This window comes from Ctenocephalides felis, unplaced genomic scaffold (genome assembly GCF_003426905.1).
Source record: "Ctenocephalides felis isolate EL2017-DRISC unplaced genomic scaffold, ASM342690v1 CF-g0.4_SCAFFOLD_01170, whole genome shotgun sequence".
Taxonomy (NCBI): Eukaryota; Metazoa; Arthropoda; class Insecta; order Siphonaptera; family Pulicidae; genus Ctenocephalides; species Ctenocephalides felis.
In genome coordinates this window covers 62024575-62048546 of record NW_020537324.1, presented here as the reverse complement: position 1 = coordinate 62048546, position 23972 = coordinate 62024575, and the positions used below count along the sequence as shown (strand labels likewise).

The 23972-nt window shown below is 29.8% G+C and overlaps 1 protein-coding gene across 1 annotated transcript in view; it reads right to left on the bottom strand.

Annotated features, from left to right (window-relative positions):
- LOC113365947 (von Willebrand factor A domain-containing protein 8) overlaps positions 1-23972 on the bottom strand; it is a 39616-nt gene that overhangs the window by 15236 nt on the left and 408 nt on the right. The window contains exons 2-8 of the mRNA XM_026607491.1: positions 21849-22111; positions 20949-21116; positions 20611-20775; positions 5518-5676; positions 5141-5404; positions 4474-4645; positions 4073-4319 (exon numbers count right to left, since the gene is read on the bottom strand). Of these exons, the coding sequence (XP_026463276.1) occupies positions 4073-4319; positions 4474-4645; positions 5141-5404; positions 5518-5676; positions 20611-20775; positions 20949-21116; positions 21849-22111 (1438 nt within the window). The remainder of the gene's footprint in view (positions 1-4072; positions 4320-4473; positions 4646-5140; positions 5405-5517; positions 5677-20610; positions 20776-20948; positions 21117-21848; positions 22112-23972) is intronic.

Here is a 23972-nt window from a genome sequence, read left to right as displayed (position 1 = left end):
GATAATCCGAATTCCGGATAATCCGAATTCCGGATAATCCGAATTCCGGATAATCGGAATTCCGGATAATCCGAATTCCGGATAATCCGAATTCCGGATAATCCGAATTCCGGATAATCCGAATTCCGGATAATCCGAATTCCGGATAATCCGAATTCCGGATAATCCGAATTCCGGATAATCGAATTCCGGATAATCCGAATTCCGGATAATCCGAATTCCGGATAATCCGAATTCCGGATAATCCGAATTCCGGATAATCCGAATTCCGGATAATCCGAATTCCGGATAATCCGAATTCCGGATAATCCGAATTCCGGATAATCCGAATTCCGGATAATCCGAATTCCGGATAATCCGAATTCCGGATAATCCGAATTCCGGATAATCCGAATTCCGGATAATCCGAATTCCGGATAATCCGAATTCCGGATAATCCGGAATTCCGGATAATCCGAATTCCGGATAATCCGAATTCCGGATAATCCGAATTCCGGATAATCCGAATTCCGGATAATCCGAATTCCGGATAATCCGAATTCCGGATAATCCGAATTCCGGATAATCCGAATTCCGGATAATCCGAATTCCGGATAATCCGAATTCCGGATAATCCGAATTCCGGATAATCCGAATTCCGGATAATCCGAATTCCGGATAATCCGAATTCCGGATAATCCGAATTCCGGATAATCCGAATTCCGGATAATCCGAATTCCGGATAATCCGAATTCCGGATAATCCGAATTCCGGATAATCCGAATTCCGGATAATCCGAATTCCGGATAATCCGAATTCCGGATAATCCGAATTCCGGATAATCCGAATTCCGGATAATCCGAATTCCGGATAATCCGAATTCCGGATAATCCGAATTCCGGATAATCCGAATTCCGGATAATCCGAATTCCGGATAATCCGAATTCCGGATAATCCGAATTCCGGATAATCCGAATTCCGGATAATCCGAATTCCGGATAATCGAATTCCGGATAATCGGAATTCCGGATAATCGAATTCCGGATAATCCGAATTCCGGATAATCCGAATTCCGGATAATCCGAATTCCGGATAATCCGAATTCCGGATAATCCGAATTCCGGATAATCCGAATTCCGGATAATCCGAATTCCGGATAATCCGAATTCCGGATAATCCGAATTCCGGATAATCCGAATTCCGGATAATCCGAATTCCGGATAATCCGAATTCCGGATAATCCGAATTCCGGATAATCCGAATTCCGGATAATCCGAATTCCGGATAATCCGAATTCCGGATAATCGGAATTCCGGATAATCCGAATTCCGGATAATCCGAATTCCGGATAATCCGAATTCCGGATAATCGGAATTCCGGATAATCCGAATTCCGGATAATCCGAATTCCGGATAATCCGAATTCCGGATAATCCGAATTCCGGATAATCCGAATTCCGGATAATCCGAATTCCGGATAATCGGAAGTCCGGATAATCCGAATTCCGGATAATCCGAATTCCGGATAATCCGAATTCCGGATAATCCGAATTCCGGATAATCCGAATTCCGGATAATCCGAATTCCGGATAATCCGAATTCCGGATAATCCGAATTCCGGATAATCCGAATTCCGGATAATCCGAATTCCGGATAATCCGAATTCCGGATAATCCGAATTCCGGATAATCCGAATCCGGATAATCCGAATTCCGGATAATCCGAATTCCGGATAATCCGAATTCCGGATAATCCGAATTCCGGATAATCCGAATTCCGGATAATCCGAATTCCGGATAATCCGAATTCCGGATAATCCGAATTCCGGATAATCCGAATTCCGGATAATCGAATTCCGGATAATCCGAATTCCGGATAATCCGAATTCCGGATAATCCGAATTCCGGATAATCCGAATTCCGGATAATCCGAATTCCGGATAATCCGAATTCCGGATAATCCGAATTCCGGATAATCCGAATTCCGGATAATCGGAATTCCGGATAATCGGAATTCCGGATAATCCGAATTCCGGATAATCCGAATTCCGGATAATCCGAATTCCGGATAATCGGAATTCCGGATAATCCGAATTCCGGATAATCCGAATTCCGGATAATCGGAAGTCCGGATAATCCGAATTCCGGATAATCCGAATTCCGGATAATCCGAATTCCGGATAATCCGAATTCCGGATAATCGGAATTCCGGATAATCGGAATTCCGGATAATCCGAATTCCGGATAATCCGAATTCCGGATAATCCGAATTCCGGATAATCGGAATTCCGGATAGTCCGAATTCCGGATAATCCGAATTCCGGATAATCCGAATTCCGGATAATCCGAATTCCGGATAATCCGAATTCCTGATTATCTGAGTTCAGTAAACTGCCTTCTACTTCATCATTGTAGAAATGTGCTTTTTTGCCGTCTTTCAAAAATTTGTTATCTAGACCTTTTTACCCTGTAGGCGGGGTAACTTGAAACGGCAGGTGGCAAAAAATTTAAAGCCTTATTATAGTTTTAAAGGTATTTTACAAAATAATTACATTTTTAACTAATGCTTAAAAACTACCAACGGAAGAAAATACTTTTATTATGGATTCTCAAAGATTACCGTTTATCTCCCCCATTTCAAAGATTACCGTTTTCAAATCAAGCTTGTAGCTGGCTATAAATCTTTTTTCCTCTACTTTCAAATATTGTTGTTAAACAATGCTTAACTTTACTGATTTTTGACAAATCGGTTATTGGCCTTTTTAACCCCGGACCTTTATATATTACTATCTATTCTGCGATAAATTCTAGGAAATTATAACTGGAAAAATGTTATTCGACAAAAGGTCCATTTGATCGATACCAAATTTAGGTTCTGAATTTAAATAACATAAATAAAAAATAATATAACCTAGAAAATGTTTTATAAATACCAATAAGCATATAATTATACAAATAAGATCTTTCAGAGCACCGTGTTTGAGAAAAATATGCCAAAAATGCATTTTCATATTAACATATCAAAAAAGTTTATATTTTGAATCTCTAGTAACACCTGGGGCCCGTTTACTAACGTTTTTGTATATAAATAAAACTACAAACAAAACTACTTACTACAAATTTATCACAAATAAATAATATTCGCGTAAAACATCCTATTAAACGTAATTGAACATCATCTGTCAAAAGCGTTTGACATTTCACGAAATTGCCACCGTCCATTGTTCTATTTAAATTACGCTTCTACAAAAATTTTCAAATTATAAATGTAAAGTTTCTACGCGGATTTGAAATAATTTCTCACTTTTTGGACATTCTCTGGATTGGCACGAATTTTTCAAGACTAAGACTGGCCAAATCGATTCAGCCGTTTTCGAGTTTTATTCGGACATTTGAAAGAGAGCTCCATTTTTATATATAAGATATATAAACATTAAAATTTGTCTATCTGACAATTTTTTTTACTAATTGAGATAATTTTATTGAGATACTTATCACTTTATATTATATATAGTATTTGTGATCACAATAATCTAAACTTTATGTTTGATAATAAGCAAAAAATTAACTAGGTGTAAGTTACATTTTGCCTTGAGGCAAGTTGCACAAACTTTTAAATTGTGCTAGAGGGGTTTTTAAATTTTCAAAATCAGTTCAAGATTGTTGATAATATTATGAACTGAAAACTTTGCTTTTTCTCCTAATTATGAAAGAAACGACTGAGTTGATCATCGTATAGCTCTTAAATTTTTAAAATTGGTGCAGCTGTTTTTGAAATAAAGTCGACATCAGTGGTAAATTTTAGCTCACATACACATACACATCTTTCTCAATTTTGGTGCCAAACAATTCAAAATAACTTGAAACGTGAAAAAAATATAAAAATAGCCAATATAATTTTCTAGCAAAAACAAATTTTTTCTTCGGGAAGTTGATGAATATAGATCGGAAATATATTGCCAACAAAAATAGTCATTTAGTGCATTGTGAATAAACAATGTGATATCTATCTCTCACAGTATAGTAACATAATATATAAACATTATTATTATTATATATAAACATTTTTCATCTATGACTAATCTTTAATTTTACCTGTGTATAACAGACAATGTACTAGGATGCACACGGTGTATGCCATCCAACACAGCCATTTGTCCATTCAATGCAGCACTAACAAGAGCACTATTTCTCCAAGTAGTATCTCCATTTGCCTCAGTTGAACGTTGTTGAATCAGATCCCTTGAAGTCATATCTTGATATAAAACAATAGGTTCTACATGCATGTGAAGCAATGATGCCAGTCGAGACACCACTGCACTTTTTCCACAACCACGGGGGCCTACAATTGTAAAACACTCAAACAAATAAAAGTATTTAAAAGAACTATATTATTTATACGAAAGAAGAGTATAAGGTATGATGTATATAATGAGTATATTTCAGTGTAAATGTTAAGTGAACATTTAGGTATTAAAATGAATATTTCTTATTACCTATTAAACAGAAGTCACCAACTGCATGACTTTGCAATATATCATCGATCAGTTGTGCATGATATTCGACATCTACAAATTTAAACTCAGGTTCTTCTGCAATTTTTGGATTCTCTTGTGTATGAAGTCCGCGAGTCTGAGTTGCTGGTATCTTATTTTTATTATCAGCTTCCTAAAATCATTAAAAAATTCTTAAAACATATATAGACAATAAATTTTGTCTATCGTTTTTATTACTATTTGAATTATAATTTCATTGTGATACTTATATCACTTTACATTATAATATAGTATTTGTGACCAGAACATATTTTAATATCTATTGCAGTATATTAAAACAAAAAATTAACTAGATGTAAATAGCTTTTTGCCTTGAGGAAAGTTGCATAAACTTCCAAGTATGAGTAAATTAGTCGACTTCATCAAAAATCAAAAAGATGAGAAAATACTTCAAAGATATTTTCTATTATATTATCTTGCAGTTGTTATTTAAAAATATTCAACAAAACATCGTTTATTTATATAAGTGAATAAAGGATTCGTCCACCCATTGGCTGATCCACGAAAATTGGAGTTAGTCATAAAAAGTTGTCATCTTTGTTGAAATTTGTTAAAAGAATAGCGGAGCTAGTTTTTGGATAGCACTGATTTTTTACATTCAATATACCCTATTAATAGTCCGCAGTCCTCCAGCAGGTACAGTTATAACTTGTCCATTCTTCAAAGTAACCTTCGCCATATTGGTTCCTGATTCTAATTCCACTTTAGGCAATCGAACTGCAGTTTGTGCTTCAGCTGTTTGTTCTGCAGGGGTTATAGAAAATTTTCCTAATAAAGTTTCCACAGATTTGACTTTTTCACGAGGCAGAAAAGTGCGATAGGGATAGAAACGATACAACGCTGAATAAGTTGATAGTGATGGATTATTTTCCTGAAAAGATCAAATGTATAATAATTATAATAAAACATATATATCCCAATTTTCGGATATATGTTGAAAAAGTAGCTAAACCAATGATAAAAAATATTATATTATTATCTCACCAGTAATTTTGCTCCAAGTGGTAAACTATCAGCAGGAAAATCAGGTAATCCCAAAGCTAGGGATTCTGGAGTGAGCAGAGCCGTGGCAGCAGATAACAAAGCGTTCACAGAATTTGCTGGTGCTTCTGGAGCAGATTCTTGCATACTAGTTAGTTGTTCCTGAAAAAATATCCAGTTAAAAAAATATAAGTCTTTGATAAGAAGATCTAATTTTATGACTAAAGTACTTGTAAACCCAAAGTAATCTAAATATATCACATTCATAATTAAAATCACACCTCTCTTTGCGTTTTAGTTACTTTCCAAAAAACAATAGAAATTTAAACGTTGCAAAGTGAATCAAAATTTTCTATAGCTAAGCACTTCTAAAAGAAATCTGAACAAAGTAAGTATTTAACTAGTGGTGTGTATGGCATCGTGCCTTAAGGCAAATTGCTGGAACTTCCCGTACCGTAACAAAATGTTCGAGGAGTATTAAATGTTTTCAAATAGGTTATTGTAAATACTGTAACATTGTCTACATTCAAATCGGATGCTTAATTCTCTGAAAAACTGCCATTTTTTGTACATTTAGCCTTGTATCTTCGAAATGGCTGGACTAAAGCTTTACCAAAAACTAATTACCACTTCTCCCAATCATTACAAATTGAATGTTTTTTCGTTCTCTCAAAAACTCGATATCTATTTTCTGCACTCTTTGCTCCGCATCTCCGTAACGGCCGGACCGATCTTCCGCAAAAACTAATCAGCACTAATCCCCATTGGTAGGAATCGATTGCTCTTTCAATCATTCAAATCGGTTGAGCGGTACTCCCAAAAAAGTCGAAGAAAAATCGTATCCACTCTACACACACACATCCATTTTTTCTGAGGTATGCCAAAATGTTCAGAAACCTCTGAAACGCTCAGATATGCAAAAATTTTCATTTTTGGTTTCGACCCATTACTATAGCGTACCGAAAGTTAAAAAACATAAATAATATAAAATTTCATAGAATATTAAATTTAAAAAATATAAAGATTTCACACATTTTATTTCCCTTATTCTTTCTATTTTAAAAAAAACTCTTCTTATAGCTTTGCCCATCAAACACATATCGCTTTTAGCATATTTTTTGGAGATTAAATTTTGTTCTTCGGGAATTTTTATTGATCGACGACTAATAAAAGTGAAATAGGTAAATTTGAAGAAGTGTAATACATAAAATATTAATCCTTAATAACATAAAAGGTACAAATGCAAAAATATAGAGACCGATTTTTTATCTTAATGCTTCTTGTTATTCAATAGGATTGATAGCATAAATTTATTTTCGTAATGAATCTTTTTCTACCATCAAATAGAATAAAAGCAGTATTATTAATATTCAATGATGAGACATCATATTCCGCAGGTAATTCTTTGTGCACGGAATGTCCTGATTTTCCAATGACAAAAGATACTTCTATTTATAAAAGCAATATTCAATATTTCTTCAAATATTTCTCGCATGTCAGAGTTCAGTATATGATAGTTAGCAAGAATAACGGATATATGTATATGTAATGGAACAAATCAAAAGAACGAATAAGATTTTGCAATATAAAACGTTATTATTCATATTAGAAGTAGTTTGCACGAACGTACCTAGGATAATAAGATATTCCTATGCATGATACGGTACGATTCTTATAAAACAGCGACGTTTAAAATTTCATTAGCATGAATATATAAACTTTAACTTTAACCTTTTTTAAAACTTTAACTTTGCGATGTGATTAAAATTTTAGTAACCAAGCATTAAGCTATAATAAATACAAAATGAGAAATACATAAAATTTAATAAATATGATGTTAATGAAAGACAATCTACGACATTGTTATAAGATTATTTCATAGATTTTTAAAGAGATTTACTTTACTTTGAGATTTACTCAAGTCAATGGAGCTTTTTGGGTCTGAATTTTTTTACTGTGCTCCAATTTGTATAAAATTTTGGAATTGGGTTCATCACTCCCAAGTTCAAAAGTGAAAATAATTTAGACTCCTTTGCCACTTCCCGGGGGGATGACATTCTTCTCAGTGGTGTAATTTTATTTTTTTTCAAAATATTTTCGAATATTGAAGAAAAGAACTAATTATAAGAAAAAAATGTTTTATAATGTTTTTAAATAGGCAGCTACTTTTCAAGCTAATGGCTACTAAAAATTCGTTCCTTTTTGTTGTTTTTCATCGTTTTTTTTGCAAATATCTCCAAAAATATACATGCCAATCAATCATGTAATGAACAAAATTATATCAATTATAATCTTAATAAATCGGTGTTTTATAACGTGTCCTTGGAAAAATGTTAAGGATAGATATGAAAAAGCGATTTTTATTTCGTTCCAGATTTAGCAATTATGCTTTCAAAATAAGCTTTAAAATGTGTACTGTTAAGAGTGTTTTTTTTTTTTCATTTAAATCCATTTCCACCAAAATTAAAATTAATCGTATTTCACCTAGAATTAACTTAAGTTAACCAATTGGTTCAAGAGATTCCAAAATATCATGCAAATAAGTAATAATGTATATCGAATTATTACTGAAAATAATTAATATATAGTACAAAATTATAAAAATTATGGGCAACATTATTGAAGCAATTATTTTGAGTGAAAAAATTCAATGTAATATTGTACCTTTATCGCTGATACTATATATTAATTCTTTCTGAATTCGTTATACTGTTTAAAAGACTGCAATTTTCAATATGAATATCTTATGCTAGAAATCACAAATGCATCAGATGATGAATTTTTGTGTGATAAAATCATTTATTTATAGGTCTACATTTACAAGTATGACTAAAAATATTGGATAATCCTTGGCATTAAAATAAATTGAGCTCTTGGAAATAAATTTGTTCAATAAATTGTAGTGTATATTTCTAATATACTATTTTATTGAACATATTTCAATATGTGTTTCTTTGATGGTTTTACGTGGCTGATTTGAATTTCACAGATAATTAAAGAGTTAAGTGTGTGTTATAAGACTCATTTTATTTAAAGCAGTTGTACATTTAAGATCAACCATATTAATGTATATGCATTTTGGTATAAACTGTAGTGTAAAAAACATAATAATTTTTAACTAACTGATAAATATCAATATAGGTTATTAAAAAAAAATTGAAACTTTTGAATGGTAGACATGGGTACAGAACAACGTCTGTCGGGTCATCTAGTATTATTATAAATATTATAATATGATATATAATATATATATATGTCTATATTGGTTAGATTTTTCTAAATGATTAACCAAACAAAAAAATCAATTAATGTCCTAAATATTCGTCACCATAAAAATATCACATTTGTTCATAAAATTTGCGTTAATAATATAATAGTAGGTTATGGGCAACTATAAATAGTTTAGATTTTTTATTAATAATCCTAACTATAGACAAGCAAATCTGATAATACATGCTACCCTACAGTAATATATTTTTTAAACAGATGTAATTACGTTAAATCTGAATAATACATGCTACCCTACAGTAATATATTTTTTAAACAGATGTAATTACGTTAAATCTGAATAATATATAATGAATATATAGTATACTTATACGATTTAATGATAGCAAATTTAAATAACAGATTATTCATGTTAATTGAAAACTAGGCGTCTCTTTCTATTCTGATGTCAACATCCTATTGTTCACATAAATGCAATCATTAAATTCAAATAAAACAGTAATAAATCAAAACTAAAGTTAATAATACGATTCAGGAGAGTTCTGCATTCGTGATTCGAATAATACGAAATAAATTTGATGTCTTATGTAGGGCACGTCACTTGCCTCATACTTGTACCCAGAGGAATAACGATGAAACGATAGTTTTGCTTTTAAATTATGTCAGAGACGAAGTTATAGTATAAAGTTCTGTTTGAAGTATAATTTGGCATTAAATGTGGGTGGTACACTGGTGGAGCAATAAAGTTTGTAGTTCGCGTTTATTTCGCGGAGACAGCACGACATTCTTATATTACGGCTTACGACGGCTTACGGCTTACGGCACAGCTCGTCTCCTGATTCATTGGCGTGCGATTTGATATTTCTAGACAAATATTTTTATCTTGATGTTCTACATTTGAAAGCATAGCTAGTATATGCATTAAAACTCATATTTCATAATATTTATATTCATAAAACTTTTAGTTGAACTACCAAGTAACTATACGGTGGACAGACAAGATAACGAATGAAGAAGTTCTGAGAAGAAAGGACTCTACTGAAAGAAAAGGAAACTGGATCGGACCCATTCTGCAAAAAGAGTGCCTCCTTCACGACGTCGTCAAAGACAAAATAGAAGGACTGCAAGGAATGGGAAGAAGAAGAATGCAGATGATTGATGACTTACGCGAGAAGAGAAAATATAGAAAACTGAAAGCCGATGCACAGGACCAGGAAGCTTGGAAGCAGAAGTTTGAACAAAAACCAATCATAAAAATTAATAAAAAGTAATTAATGGTCATTGATTAATGGTAATAAAATGGCCGTGGGAATAATAATTAAGGAAAGGAAAGAGAATCATTGATCTTGTGGTGCTATCATACCATAAACCTGCCTTCGGGCAGACTACTAGTTATTGTTACTATTACCAAGTAATTGATGATTGAAGTAACAATAATTGCATCGGTTGCTTATACTATATTCATTATTGAAGTTCATATTATTTACAAAAAATCATTTAGTCAAACTGTGGTAAATATTTTTTTTTTGAATTTAGGAGAGAATTAGGAGTTCCATGAGCTGTTTTTAAAATTTGACTTAACTAACTTACGACATAACTCTTTTTGCAGAATGGGTTCGATCCAGTTTCCTTTTCTTTTCAGCATCGTACTCAGTAGAGTCTATTTTTCGTCCTATAAATTGTTTTTTAAAATGGCAACCCAAACAGTTGTTCCATCTCTTTACGACGAATTTTATTATTGTAATTTCTGTATTAATGATTCATTCATATTGATTGGACTATTTTCAGTTGGAAACATATTGCTCTCTGTATATTTTCAAGTAAAAGTCGATTTCACTACTGCTTGACATCAGGAGAGTATAAAACGTGTGACTTCTAATTCCAATCCTATAGCTCTAACGGGCGACCCCGGTAAATAATAGTAACTTTTTAAAACAAGAAGTTCAGGGTTAATGGGGAAGACAAGAAAGACTGAAGAGTTGTATAAAGATATTTTAATTATAATAGATATTATATTAATGAAATAGTCAAATGAAATGTATATACATATATAAAATATGAAAACTATTTTCATAATCTCTCATACCAGGCACCTCGTCTGTCTGAGATATTAAAATAATGTTAATATATAAATAGATAAAAAAAAATTGTTCATAAAATTTAAAAAAATGAAATCTCAAATTTTTATTATACCGATCTAGGATTATAAACAGATTGATTTTATTTCAAAATCAATTTCTACTCATTATTTTTGAATTAGAATATAATGATTTTTGAATCGAAATATGATTATTTATAACTTTATTTTCAACAGTAATATAGTCATGTTTACGTGAATTTACAAAAAATTACAAAATTTTATAAACTGTGCTCCACCTAAGAGCAAATTTTGTAAAATATCGAACAATTTTTGTAATAAAACTCTGGCTATTCAGTCTCCAATTGAACAAAAACATTAAACAAATAATTAAGAAGACACGTCCCGGCAGATCTTTAGCAAAAACTAATCAGCATGATTTCCAACTGATATATTTTAAAAAGTTTTTGACTTTTAAGCCCGGAGATATTCACCATTATTCCATGATTTTATTTGTTTTACAAGTTTACTCAATGACCAAATTTTGCGCCAGAATTTCATTATTTTGTGATTAATAAATTTTGCATTTCAATTTTCATATTAATTCAATATAATATAATCAAAATGAATAATAATACAATTTACAATTAATTTAATTCAATTTTGCAAATGAAATAATAATAATAATAATAAGATAAACAAGAACTGCAGTTTAACACGACAATTATTGATTTTTAGAATCAGTATGGGATAATTAATTAAAATCAGTAAAACTTTATTGGATAATTAATATTGGTATAAAAATATTAAAATTGTTATAAAAAGTTTAGTAAAATGGATTCAGGACTTTTGGCAAAAAATTTTATTTATATAAATAAATCGGTATAGGTGCTTTTGAGAAAATGTAGACAAAAGGTTAAATTTTAGCCCACAAACTCACATACTATTTACGCATTTGGTCTCATTCGATTCAGAAACGCCGATTAAAAAAAATGAAATTAGCAAATCGGATTTTCTGGCAATAATATACACTTCTCATTCGGGAAGATAATAAAGTCTAGTTTTTGTTTGTTTGTCTATTATGATATTGAAAAAACAAGTGTTTTGATGTAAACCTTTACATCCCTCAATTATATTGTCTCGTTACAGAAACCTCTTCATGTTTAGGTGATGTTAGATAAAAAAAAAACAAGAAAAATAATATTAAAAAATGAACATAAAGATGTGAATCTGAGACAAATATTGTAAATTTGGGAAAGAAGTAAATCTGATAAAACATAAATTATTTTTAGAATTTTAATAATCGTTTACCCACCAAAATGTTAACCTACATATTTGTATCATGATATATATCGCATGATGACAAATTCCATCTTCCACGCCATTCTGGCAGGTACGAGAAAAAGCCCCACAAAGCTCAAAGCTCAAAGCACATTCGCCAGTCTTCCGTCGGCGGTCGAATAACGTACATATACTATTTTCGTCTTCGAAGTTCAATTCAATAATAATAATAATAATAATAATAATATTTTTTAATGATTGTTTTTCGAGTTATATATAATAAAGCAAAATAAATTTATGGTTATGGAGTTTTATATGGTCGGTTAATAAAAAACGTTTTGCAGAAATGAATTGAAAGGTAGTATTGCCTTTGCTAAAGTAAAGGTATATAAAAAATTATGGAAAATATTTATTGATAACATCAGTATTAAGAATAATATTTTTTGAAAAAGTGGTGTATTTTTTAAAGTCATTGAAATAGCCTCGGTGCAGACAACTACGTTTTTCATTCTTATTGACTACTACTAATTAGTGTGAAATTCTCAATTATTTTTATACATATTTTATTTATAATTTAATTTAGCACAGAGTTTTTAATAATGTGTGTTAACCCTTATAGTCAATCTTTTGTAATTGATATATTTTTTAATGTTTTAAATAATACAATTAACTAAAATATTAGTTGCAGCTTTTGTTGTATATATAAATTATTTAATTATCATTTATTTTGTGTATATATTTTATTTTAAATTGATATCTTTTTCCGTTGCATTTAGGTTATCATGTTTGAATACTGATTTCTTAAACAAACGTTCTGAAGGGGGCTTTCGGTTTTGCGTGACTTAATGATACCTTCAATATAAAAATATAGTATAGAATAAAATAATAATTCATTGGGAAATGTTGTTCCAAAAGTTTTAATTAAATAACAAATTTCTCTTTCAATGCGTGTATTGATTTGAAATTTAATAATAATTTTAATATTGTGTTAATCTTAAACAAAAAAATTAATTTTTAATTAAAAAAATTTTTCTATTATTACATGGTGTACAGTAAATGATGTATGTTTACCTTCAAACGTTACATGAAAAATTTCTGCTGCAGATGCTGCAAATAAATAAGAGTCCCATACGTTTATAAGATTTTCCAATTTTAAATTTAGAATATTAATCTATTTAAATAAATTAAGTTATTTAGTTAAATAAATAGTGTTCAAAAATTGAAAATATCGTATCGACCATCCTTTGTAATACATAATTCCGTTAATATTATAAGTTTTAATATTATTATTGCAATATCATGTGTCCTATTTTTTATTTAATTTTTACTTATTTTTCTTTAACATAAAAATGACATGTTATCCATTATTTTTTGTGATTAGTTTTTACGATTTTTTATAAATATCTTTATAAAATAATATTTAAAAAAAATTATGATATAAAATCATTATAACATTTAATTTTCGATACTTTATCATATATTCTTTGTTGACTATTTTATATATTATTTATATTATGCCTAGTTGTTTATGTACAAACGAATTTTGACAAAGATTTAAATAGGGACTCGAAACGAATACAAAAATTAATAAAAATTATTATTATTATTATAATTATACCATTATAATAAGTATTCTAGGTTTTATTTTTTTCTTTATTGTTATCCATTATTCGATATTATATTGTACTTTTTCAATTTTTATAATATTAATTCTAATATACTACTTCATCATATATATTTTAGTTGTTTATTTTATATATTTGTTAATTACGTTTAGTAGTTAATGCACTGAAAAAGACTTAAACTCGAAGCTCGAATGAAAACTCGAAGCTTACATAAAACTTATTAAAAATTGATTTAAACGTATAGCTTTTTCGTTAAAGTAATTTGATGGATGTCTGTATAAAACTTTACTATTACATGTTTATACAGTAGAACAAATTGTACTTAATAAGATTTCTCGCATAATACGCCGCTGCATCCGGTCCCTTTAAAACGCGTAATTTGAGTTAAATAAATAGCGTTCAAAATTTCAAAATTCGTATCGATCATCCTTGTGTAATACATAATTTAAACACACATTTTATAACGCTTAAAACGATTTGTCATCATGTTTACTATGCTAAAACGAAATCTGATCTTTCAAACAATCAAAATGTTAAAAGTTTTCGATACCCTCTTCATAGCGGTTAATATATTTTCTCTCATAATACGCCACTTTATTATTCACGCCTAGCACTTTAAAACAAATTAACATACATTGCATAACGCTTAATACGTTTCGAGATCATGCTTAAAAATAAAAAGCACAGATCTTTCAAAAAAAATCGAAACATTGAAAGTTATCAATACAAAACACAACATAAACAATAAATTTTTAGAACTTCTATATAAAAAATTAATTCATGTATATAAGGATTAATAGTTTTACTCGCATAATATGCCAAAGCGAAATACACTGATCTTTCAAAAAAAAAGTTGAATTGAAAGTTTTCAACTAATCAAACTCTAGCGTCTGACCGAAGTTTCGCTATTATAGCATTTCCAGAAAGAGATTTTTTTTAAATGTTGCTTGCTTCGTAGCAGTTAATATATTTTCTCGTATAATACGCCACTCAACACCAATCCCTTCACTTTGAACATATTTTCATACATTTCTTAACGCTTAATACGATTTATTATCATGTTTAATATGCCAAAGCAAAAAACACAGGCCCTTCAAAAAAAAGTAGTATTAAAAGTTTTCACCTAATCAAATTCTAGCCGAAGTTAGGCTATTATAATATTTCTCGAGAAGGATTTTTTTAAATATGTTTACTTTTATAAAATTAAGATATTGTGCGTTATGAAATTAATAAAAGCGAACTTGACTTAATTAGAAGCACTTTAGAATAACCGCATGTTATACTCGACAACTCGATAAACTTCCATCTGTAATTAATAGTATCCGGAGCCAGGGTATCCGCACGGAAATAGAATATCGCGTGCCGGAAAGCTTTAAGGATACATAGATATATACCCACGAATATATATATATATATATATATATATACATATACATATATACATATCCATGTACATATCAAGAAACTATGTAAACAATTTTAATAAAATCGCTTTCATGACCATCATTCTACCAAATTGTACTTTAACCGCATACGTTTGTTTATGAAATTACATTGAATATCATATTGAGAGGTATTGACAGTTACATTAATTTGTTGAAGTCCGTATAAACTTTTGCAGAATTTTTCTATATTCAATATGTTTTTATTCAATCCAAGTACACTCACTGTTCAAAATCAAAGCATCCGATATACTGGTATAGAAACAAAAGCTATCTAATAAAAAATCATAAAATCAAAGCAATCAATACAATACAATTAAACTATGAAAATATTGTAAATACAAATACAATTTGTAGTTATATTAAAAATAAGCGCTATGGGGTGTAATTTGTAATAGGTCAAAGTTTTTGGTTCGAGTTGTTAATCTGAACCCCAACGTGCAAAATTCCAATTCACCTAAGAATGATGTCAATGTTTTGAAGATTTTGTATAATGCGTATTTAAGTTAAGTATGTCTTACTTGACTGTCATAATTTATTTTGATTTTACTAATTTATTATGTGATCATATATTTCAAGACCGGGGGTATGTTCACGCCAAAATCAAAGCATCCGATATATTGATATAGAAACAAAAGCTATTTAATAAAAAATCATAAAATTAAAACAATCAATACAATACAATTAAACTATGAAAATGTTGCAAATACAAATACAATTTGTAGTTAATTTAAAATAAACACATAATATTACAATTAAATTGTTTTACAACAAATCATTGGTCTTTCAAAAATCAACCCAAAGAAACACTAATTGTTAGCACTGTTAAATTTCAGTGATAAAAGCGTATGTTTTCGCCAAAAAATCTGATATTACGAAACGATGTAAACAATTGTGATAAATACGCTTACATGATTATTCAACTAATTTCATAAACCTTATAATATATATTTATAAGGTCTATGACTAATTTGAATTTCAACTGATTGAGTTTAATAAAAATACTTATCAATCAAATTTATAAATTATATTGAAATTACATGTATTATTATTGAGTAAGTTATATTACATTTTTTGTCAAAACTTGCTACATTTACAAATTATTTCTATGTTTTATGAGTACCCAAAGTTCGATACGGAACTCATTGTAAACAAAATTTGTATTTATTATCAAAATCTCTGATAATTTGATGTGTAATATATCTAATGGTCATTTTTGATCGCCAAATGTTTTTTTTTTTACTTTTTTCATTGGATCACTAAAACCGCTAGACCCTGCTTTCCCAAAAATTTAATAAGTTTTTCATTTCCATAATATAAATATAATGTTTTTTGAATCATTCAAATCGGACACTCCGTTGCCTCAAAAAAGTGCTGTTTTTAGCACTTTTTGCCCCGTATCTTCGAAAGGCTGGCCCTGCCTTCGCCAAAAACTAATCAGTACGTCTCCTTATCAATAGGAATCAAATGTTTTTAGATTTATCTAAATCGGCTGATCCGTGTTACCGAAATCGTCGGTATCCGAAAATTTGTACACACACACATACATCCATGCAAAATGATTCAAAATCCTCTGAAACGTAAAGACGTACAAAAATTTTCTTTTTCGATTTTTTTGCGATTACTATAACTTACTTCAAAAAGTCAATTTTTTTTTCAAAGTTGGAAATAAAATTATTTTTTTTAAATTTTTTTTTCGATACGGGAAGTTCCAGCAATTTGCCTTAAAACACGATGTCATGCTTCACTAGTTAAATTTATTATTTAATTGAATTAAACTATTATAAAATTCGAGTGGAAAACGGTTATATCTTCATAAAAAAAATCCGCATCGCTAATTTTATGTTGTCTTTCGTTATCGTTTCAAATCATTCTAAATCAATTGACATGAAATTTCTCAAAATATGTAAACAAAATAACTGCACCGTTGTATTAAGACTAACTTGTCTTAAGGCCAAATATCACTTACTAATAGTTTTAATATCACATTAGCTGACATTAAAAATCGAATAAAATAAATAAAATAAACTGCGCAATCTGGGATAACAAATAATAAATAACTTTTATAGAAGATCATCGTTCTTTTCCAATATGGTGATTAAAGCAGTAGGAAATCCTGCACAGAAAATCAGTACACGTTGGGCAAGTTCTGCAGGACCCTTACTGATTCGAACCCTTTGGACAGGCACACACCATCACGCAATTCTAACTAAGGACGACCCGATGCTGATAAGACCTTTGCAACTTACTCCAAAAACCAATGAGAGATGTATAAAACAGAGTAATCCCAGAACAGGTAATAATAATAAAAATTTAAAAGCAGTTCGATAATTGAAATTCAGATTATGTGTAAAGGAGCTTCATGTTCACTATAAACGTTACCAATTTGTAAAAACTTAAAATAGTATTTTGGTTTTACTTGGTTTCAATATACTATACTAAACAACTATAAGTGAAAATTAAATTGGCTAATCGTAATTGATACTCTGCAACCAAGGTATTTAATTTATAAATTGTGAACAAATTAATTTAATTAAAATTAAAGGAGTAATTATTTCTAATCTTTCAGCATCCAAGAAGAAAAATACAGCTTTAAATAAATCAACCCCAGAAATCGTTTCTGTCGCTACATCAGAAATGAGATCATCGATTTCAGGTCAGCCAATATTATTGAAATCGATATCTGAACAATAAATATATAATTGTGATAATTTTCATTATCAATGTCTTAATTTCTGTTAAATGTTTGAATTTATCCAGGTGCTTCTACGCCTTCAACAAATTCAGCAATCCTAGGTGGAAGTGAAAATGAATCTCAAATAAATCATCAGGATGAGCCAGTTCAAACTCGGCGAAATTCTAAAATCGTATCACAAACTTCCAAAACATTATCAAATCAAAGACCAAAAACAGGGGCTCCAGTTTATAATCAGCAATCCAATGATGAATATAATAGGCGAATACATATAAGAACGAAATCTTGTTTGAAACACCAAATGTCTTGCCCTGGTTATGCCCAATCTGGTACTGAAGAAAATAAAAGCCAACATGACCCAGACAGTGATCAATTGCAGGATGAAACAAAGCGAGGCGAGACTCATATATTTTTAATATTCTTTTGTTACTCGTATATAAATTCAAAATATTTTTATAAATAAATAATCTAAAATGTAGATAACTTGTATTTCCAATTTCCAGATCCATCAAGCTCTCAACTATCAGACCGAGTCTTACAATGGTTAGATTTGGCTGGTCGTGGTGGTAACATTCTATCTAACCAGGATATTGGTTTCATGGGCGACCAACAAGGATATAATCAAAAATGTGCTCGAAAACGTGTGGCCAGTGTACAATTATATAACATTAAAATAAGAAATCATACATTGCTCCACAATTATAGCAATCCTAACATGTCATTTAATAATGGAACAAATCCAAGTGATGTACAGAAAAGTGTTGTCAAATCAAGGAAAAGTTCTGCAGTACAAGAAAGCATTGATGGTAGGAAAAACTGATATTCAAATACATGCTCTTTTTAAATTAAATAAATAATTGAAAAAATTTGATAATATTACCACAGAACTTTATAAAAAAGAAGCTAAAAATTATACATGGTTCAGTTATTTTATATTTGATCTATTGTAGTCTTCCCTGGATTACAAATTAAATATGTTAATCATGCTAAAGCAAAGTTATTATATATTATTATTCATTAATAAATTTCTAGATTACAAAGAAATCGAATCGATGGCAGGCATGACAAATGATGACCAGCAATCTTTGCCAGTGTCTCCAAGTCCATCTACTGTGGCAAGTTTGGTCGAAGTTAGAAACAAAATTCCAATCATTAAGAAAACTTATGCTCAAAGTAAAATTAAAAGTAAAATACCAGCAATCTTATCACGATCAACTGCATATGAAAAAGCAGTAGAGAGACAACATATTGAAAGGGTTTGTAATGCTCAGGTAATCAAATTGATTTTGTTCTCAAAATATAATAAGAGCCTTTAAGCTCTAAATATATTTATTTTAAATTATTAGGTGGCCAGAAAGCAATTACACATATTCATGCCAAGTTTACCAGGACGTCAGTCTATAATCCCAGGAGACAACGACAGTGCAATTTACAGTGAATTATAAAAGCACTAAAATAGCACAACTTTATATGCAATTTATATATTAAACTAACTATGTATGGCAATGTGCTTTAAGGCAAATTGCTGAACTTCCCGAATTTTAAACAATTATTAAATTAATAGAATTAATATTACTTTAATAATTTTTGAAAATTTTTAAATGCTTGGAAATAGTAAAAAATTTTGAAAACTACTGAGGAATTGTAAATCAGATTCAGAAATCTTTCTTAAAAAAGTTTCTTTCAACTTTTTGAAGTTTTGTAAAATAAACTGTGCATTAATACAATAGGCCCCAAAATACCATTTACATAATATATGGTATATGTTTTATATTCTTTAAATTAATCATTTACTTGGCTTAAGTCAAAACATATTTTTTGCACACCCACTATACATGAATAATATACACATATTTTATACATGTTAAAGTAATCGAAAAATCTTTAAATAAATTGTTCACTGTAAATTTATCCAGTAGGTAAATATTGAATATCTATGTAATACGCTGAAAAATATGTGATTGTCATAAATAGATTATTGTAATATTAATAAAGATATTATGTACTCGCTTATTAAATATGATAATTTAAATATTACTTTGGATTCAATTAATTCCAATAGTCATGCTTAGTCGTAGCATCTTTATAGCAAATTTGGTTAATGATGATAAAATTATTGAACACTTCATATATATATATATATATATATATATATATATATATATATATATATATATAAATTAAGAGGTTTATAATATATACATATATGTACATATATATATATATATATATATATATATATATATATATATATACATATATACATAGTGAGAGAGTCTGTGCGTGCAAAAAATTCCTTATTATGACTTTACAAAATTTTGCAGTCAATTTATTACCATATTTTATTTATAGCCAACGTTAAGGTTGAGTTAATTTAATTATTTTAATATTATTCAATTCCTGTAAATTCCTCCTTAATTTCATCATACAGATTTTCACATTGCGTGGTTCCATTGGTAATTGATTTGTTATGTAAAATTTTAATAAGGTTGTGGTCAACGTACATAGTCCATAGTATATTATATATATATATATATATATATATATATATATATATACATATATATATATACATATATATTCATATTTAAATGATCAATATATTTTTACATTTTAGTGTGTAAGAATATTGAAGTACATACATTATACAAGAGCATGGATGAGGAAAGTTCATTATTAAAATAATGATTGTTGAAATATATTTATAATAAAAATTATCATCTTTTTCTTAAATCCTTATATATTTACCTGGAAACTGGCATCAGAAACGTCTCTGGCTTGGAACCGTGAGCGCAGAGGTGGATCCAGAGGTGCTCCTCGGTAACGTGGCACTGGTAGTCCAAGTGCTAATACACGAAAATCTTCTGAAACTCGAACTAAACCCCATCTCTTTAATTCTTCTTCGCCATGTTCCTACATTAAATACAATAATGAATTACTAACTTAATCATCTATTACATTAATAAACCAATGTAACTATTGGTTCTAATAATAGGTTGTCAAATATCTCCCTTCCGCCTTTTTGTATTATAAACCAAGAGCAAAAAAGCGGAAGGGAGATATTTGACAACCTAATATGTACATACCTTCAACAAGGCATCATAACGTGATGCTGGAACCAGAAACCGTCCATCTTCCAGATGCATTTCCCTGTTTTCTAATAAATTATTTAAAACTGGTAAAACGTTGCGTTCTGCCTTTTCCACGCCATCGATAACCAGGACTCTTCCCAATGTAGCCGCCCGAACTGCACTCTGAAATGTGTTAGACACAAAAATTAATTCTAGTATTAATTATTATTCTAATAATCTATTTTTAAGTACATAATTTAATCAATCAATCAACAAGAAATTAATAAAAAAGATTTTGTATAAAACAAAATAGCAAATAATTGTAAGATCATAATTCGTAGCCCAAAGTGCAGTTAAATAATAAACATAAAATTTACAAAGTAAAATCAATCATTAAATGACACTTTTATGCATTTCCCAGGCACTAGGCATGTGTAGTCTTAAAATAATTGCTTTTGAATGGCTTTGTAGCAAGAAAAGTTATTACTTGTTTCATAAATACAAAAATACTCCACTTAACCCGGTTTTTATTTTATCTTGGTTTTTTTTCAAAATATGGGTGAAATCGTAGAAGAAATATAATAATTGGCTAAACAGACCGTTTTGCGTCTGGTAAATTTGGAAGATGCTGAAAAAACAGTTCAAGAAACAGCAGCTAGTCTTTCTAATGATGATCTGAAATTATCTCAATTTAGACCAGAATTCCAAAGCAACTTATCAATTTTCAGCGTATTGTTCTAATTTTTCTAATTTCTAATCGGTATGAAGATTAGAAAATTTCTGCATAACAAAAAATAAATAATATTTAATTATTTTTAAAACAAAACACTTATGGCAATAAAGTGTTTCAAACAGTAACTTTAGATATGATCAATTAAACAAAGATAATTCTATCAATAATATTTGTGTCCCAACCTGATCAAAATATTTTGCACTGCCATTGACGATTTCGCGCCGTTGTTTAAGATCAGCTTCTGTAGTATCTCGACTCAAGGCCACATATTCGACTTCTCTTTGCGTTAATTGTAAATACTGCATCGCAACAGCCCGACGTGCAGGTCCTGGACGTCCGAGTAAAAAGGCATCTTGTCCCAGGCGGTCCTTTTGCAGCAGCCATCGTAAGTGCCGAAGAGAATTGCGAGGCAGCGATATCTGGCCAGTTTCAGGGTCAATAATAACTACAGATTTAATTAATGAAAATAATGAAATATGCTAACATAAGTTTAAACGTGAGCATATTTGCGGAAAATATTCAAAATCTTTAGAAGATTAATTTCTTCAGAACTACATCTAATGATTATCTGAAGAAATATCACCAATAGCAACTTAGAAGGAAAATCAAGGAAGAAATCTCAACAAATTTGTTCATAATACAAAATAAAATATAATATTCGCAGTTAAATTATCGACAAGCGATTTTAGTATTTTAGACTTAAACCTTGTTTAATAGTGATATGATGAAATGTATTTCATCTATCATTTACTAGTTGTAAGTGGCATCTTGCCTTAAAGCAAGTTGAACGAACTTCCTGATATGTGTGAATCATAGTAAATAATCAGGTTATTAAAAAAAATCAGATTTGCCAATTCTTAAAATTGTGACGTTATTCCAAACTTTAATGAATTCTTTATTAAATTATTTAAATTTAATTAAGTAACTTTTTGTAGACCCAAAATATTTCAAGACCTTCATTAAGAGTCCATGAACTCTATCATCACATCATAAACGGTTTCATAAACCCCATAAACAAATTAACAAATAATTACAAAGAAACGGCTCGTCGGATCTTCACTAAAAATTATTCAACACGATTTTCAAATAATATCTTTGGAGTAGCTTTTGAATTTTTTAAATTAGATCTTAGACAATCTTAAACAAAAAACACTTATCTGTTAGTTATAAGGGAACTGCTTAACCGATCATCGCAAAAAACTAGGTATCAAGCAGCGCAAATCCTTATCGAATTACATCAAAGGAGGCGTTCATTAATCACGTAAGGCTTTTAGGGGGAGGGGGAGGTTTGACAAAAAAAACTAAATATAGTGGGAGGGAGGGGTATACTAAAATATCATGTGTATTTATTTTTTATCTGAATTTTTTAAAAAAAATCTAAACAACTTCAAAAATTTTACCGTTAGTTTGGTGGGGAACGGGGGAACTCTTTAAAAAGTCGATCACGTGATTAATGAGTGTCCCCAAATGGCTTTTAAATGTTTAAAATCGGTGCAGCCGTTTTTGAAAAAACTTAGACTAAAGGTCAAATTTTTGCTAACGTACATACACACTCACATGCACACATACAGACTTTTTTCAATTTTGGTCTGAAGCAATTCAGAATGACCACAAACGTCTAAAAACGTAAAATTAGCAAGTCGGATTATTTGGTCAAAACAAACTTTTTCTTTGGGAATTTTATAAGAAACTCGTGGTGCATGGCATCGTGTCTTAAGGCAAATTGCTGGAACTTCCCGTACCGTAATGATATATTCGACAAATTTTAATGGTTTCAGTCTGAATTAAAAATGAAATCCAAATAATTTTAGATATTTAAAAAGCAAATGGATTTTTTTTTAATTCTGAAGTGAAAAAAATTGCCTTCTCCAAAAACTAATCATTTCTTCACAATATCAACACAAGGAAAATGTTTTTTAAATTAGTTGATCCTAACCTCTTAATAACTGCTATTTTTTGTTATGTAACTCCAAAACGGCTGGACATGTCTTTGCAAAAGACTAATCAGCACGTCTCCCTATCAATAGAAATCAAATGTTTTTGAATCATTCAAATCGGTTGATCCGTGCTCCCTAAAACGTGGACGAAAAATTGTATCCACACATACATACACATATCCATTTTTTTTAAGTATGCCAAAATGTTCAAAAACCTCTAAAACGTGGAGATATGCACAAATTTTCATTTTCGTTTTTTGGACTATTACTAAAACTTACGGGTAGTTAAAAGGTTGCAAAACTCTGAAATCAAATCATGTTCAAGAAAAGAGGCACGATTAAGGCGAAGATATTTTTTAAACAAAGGAT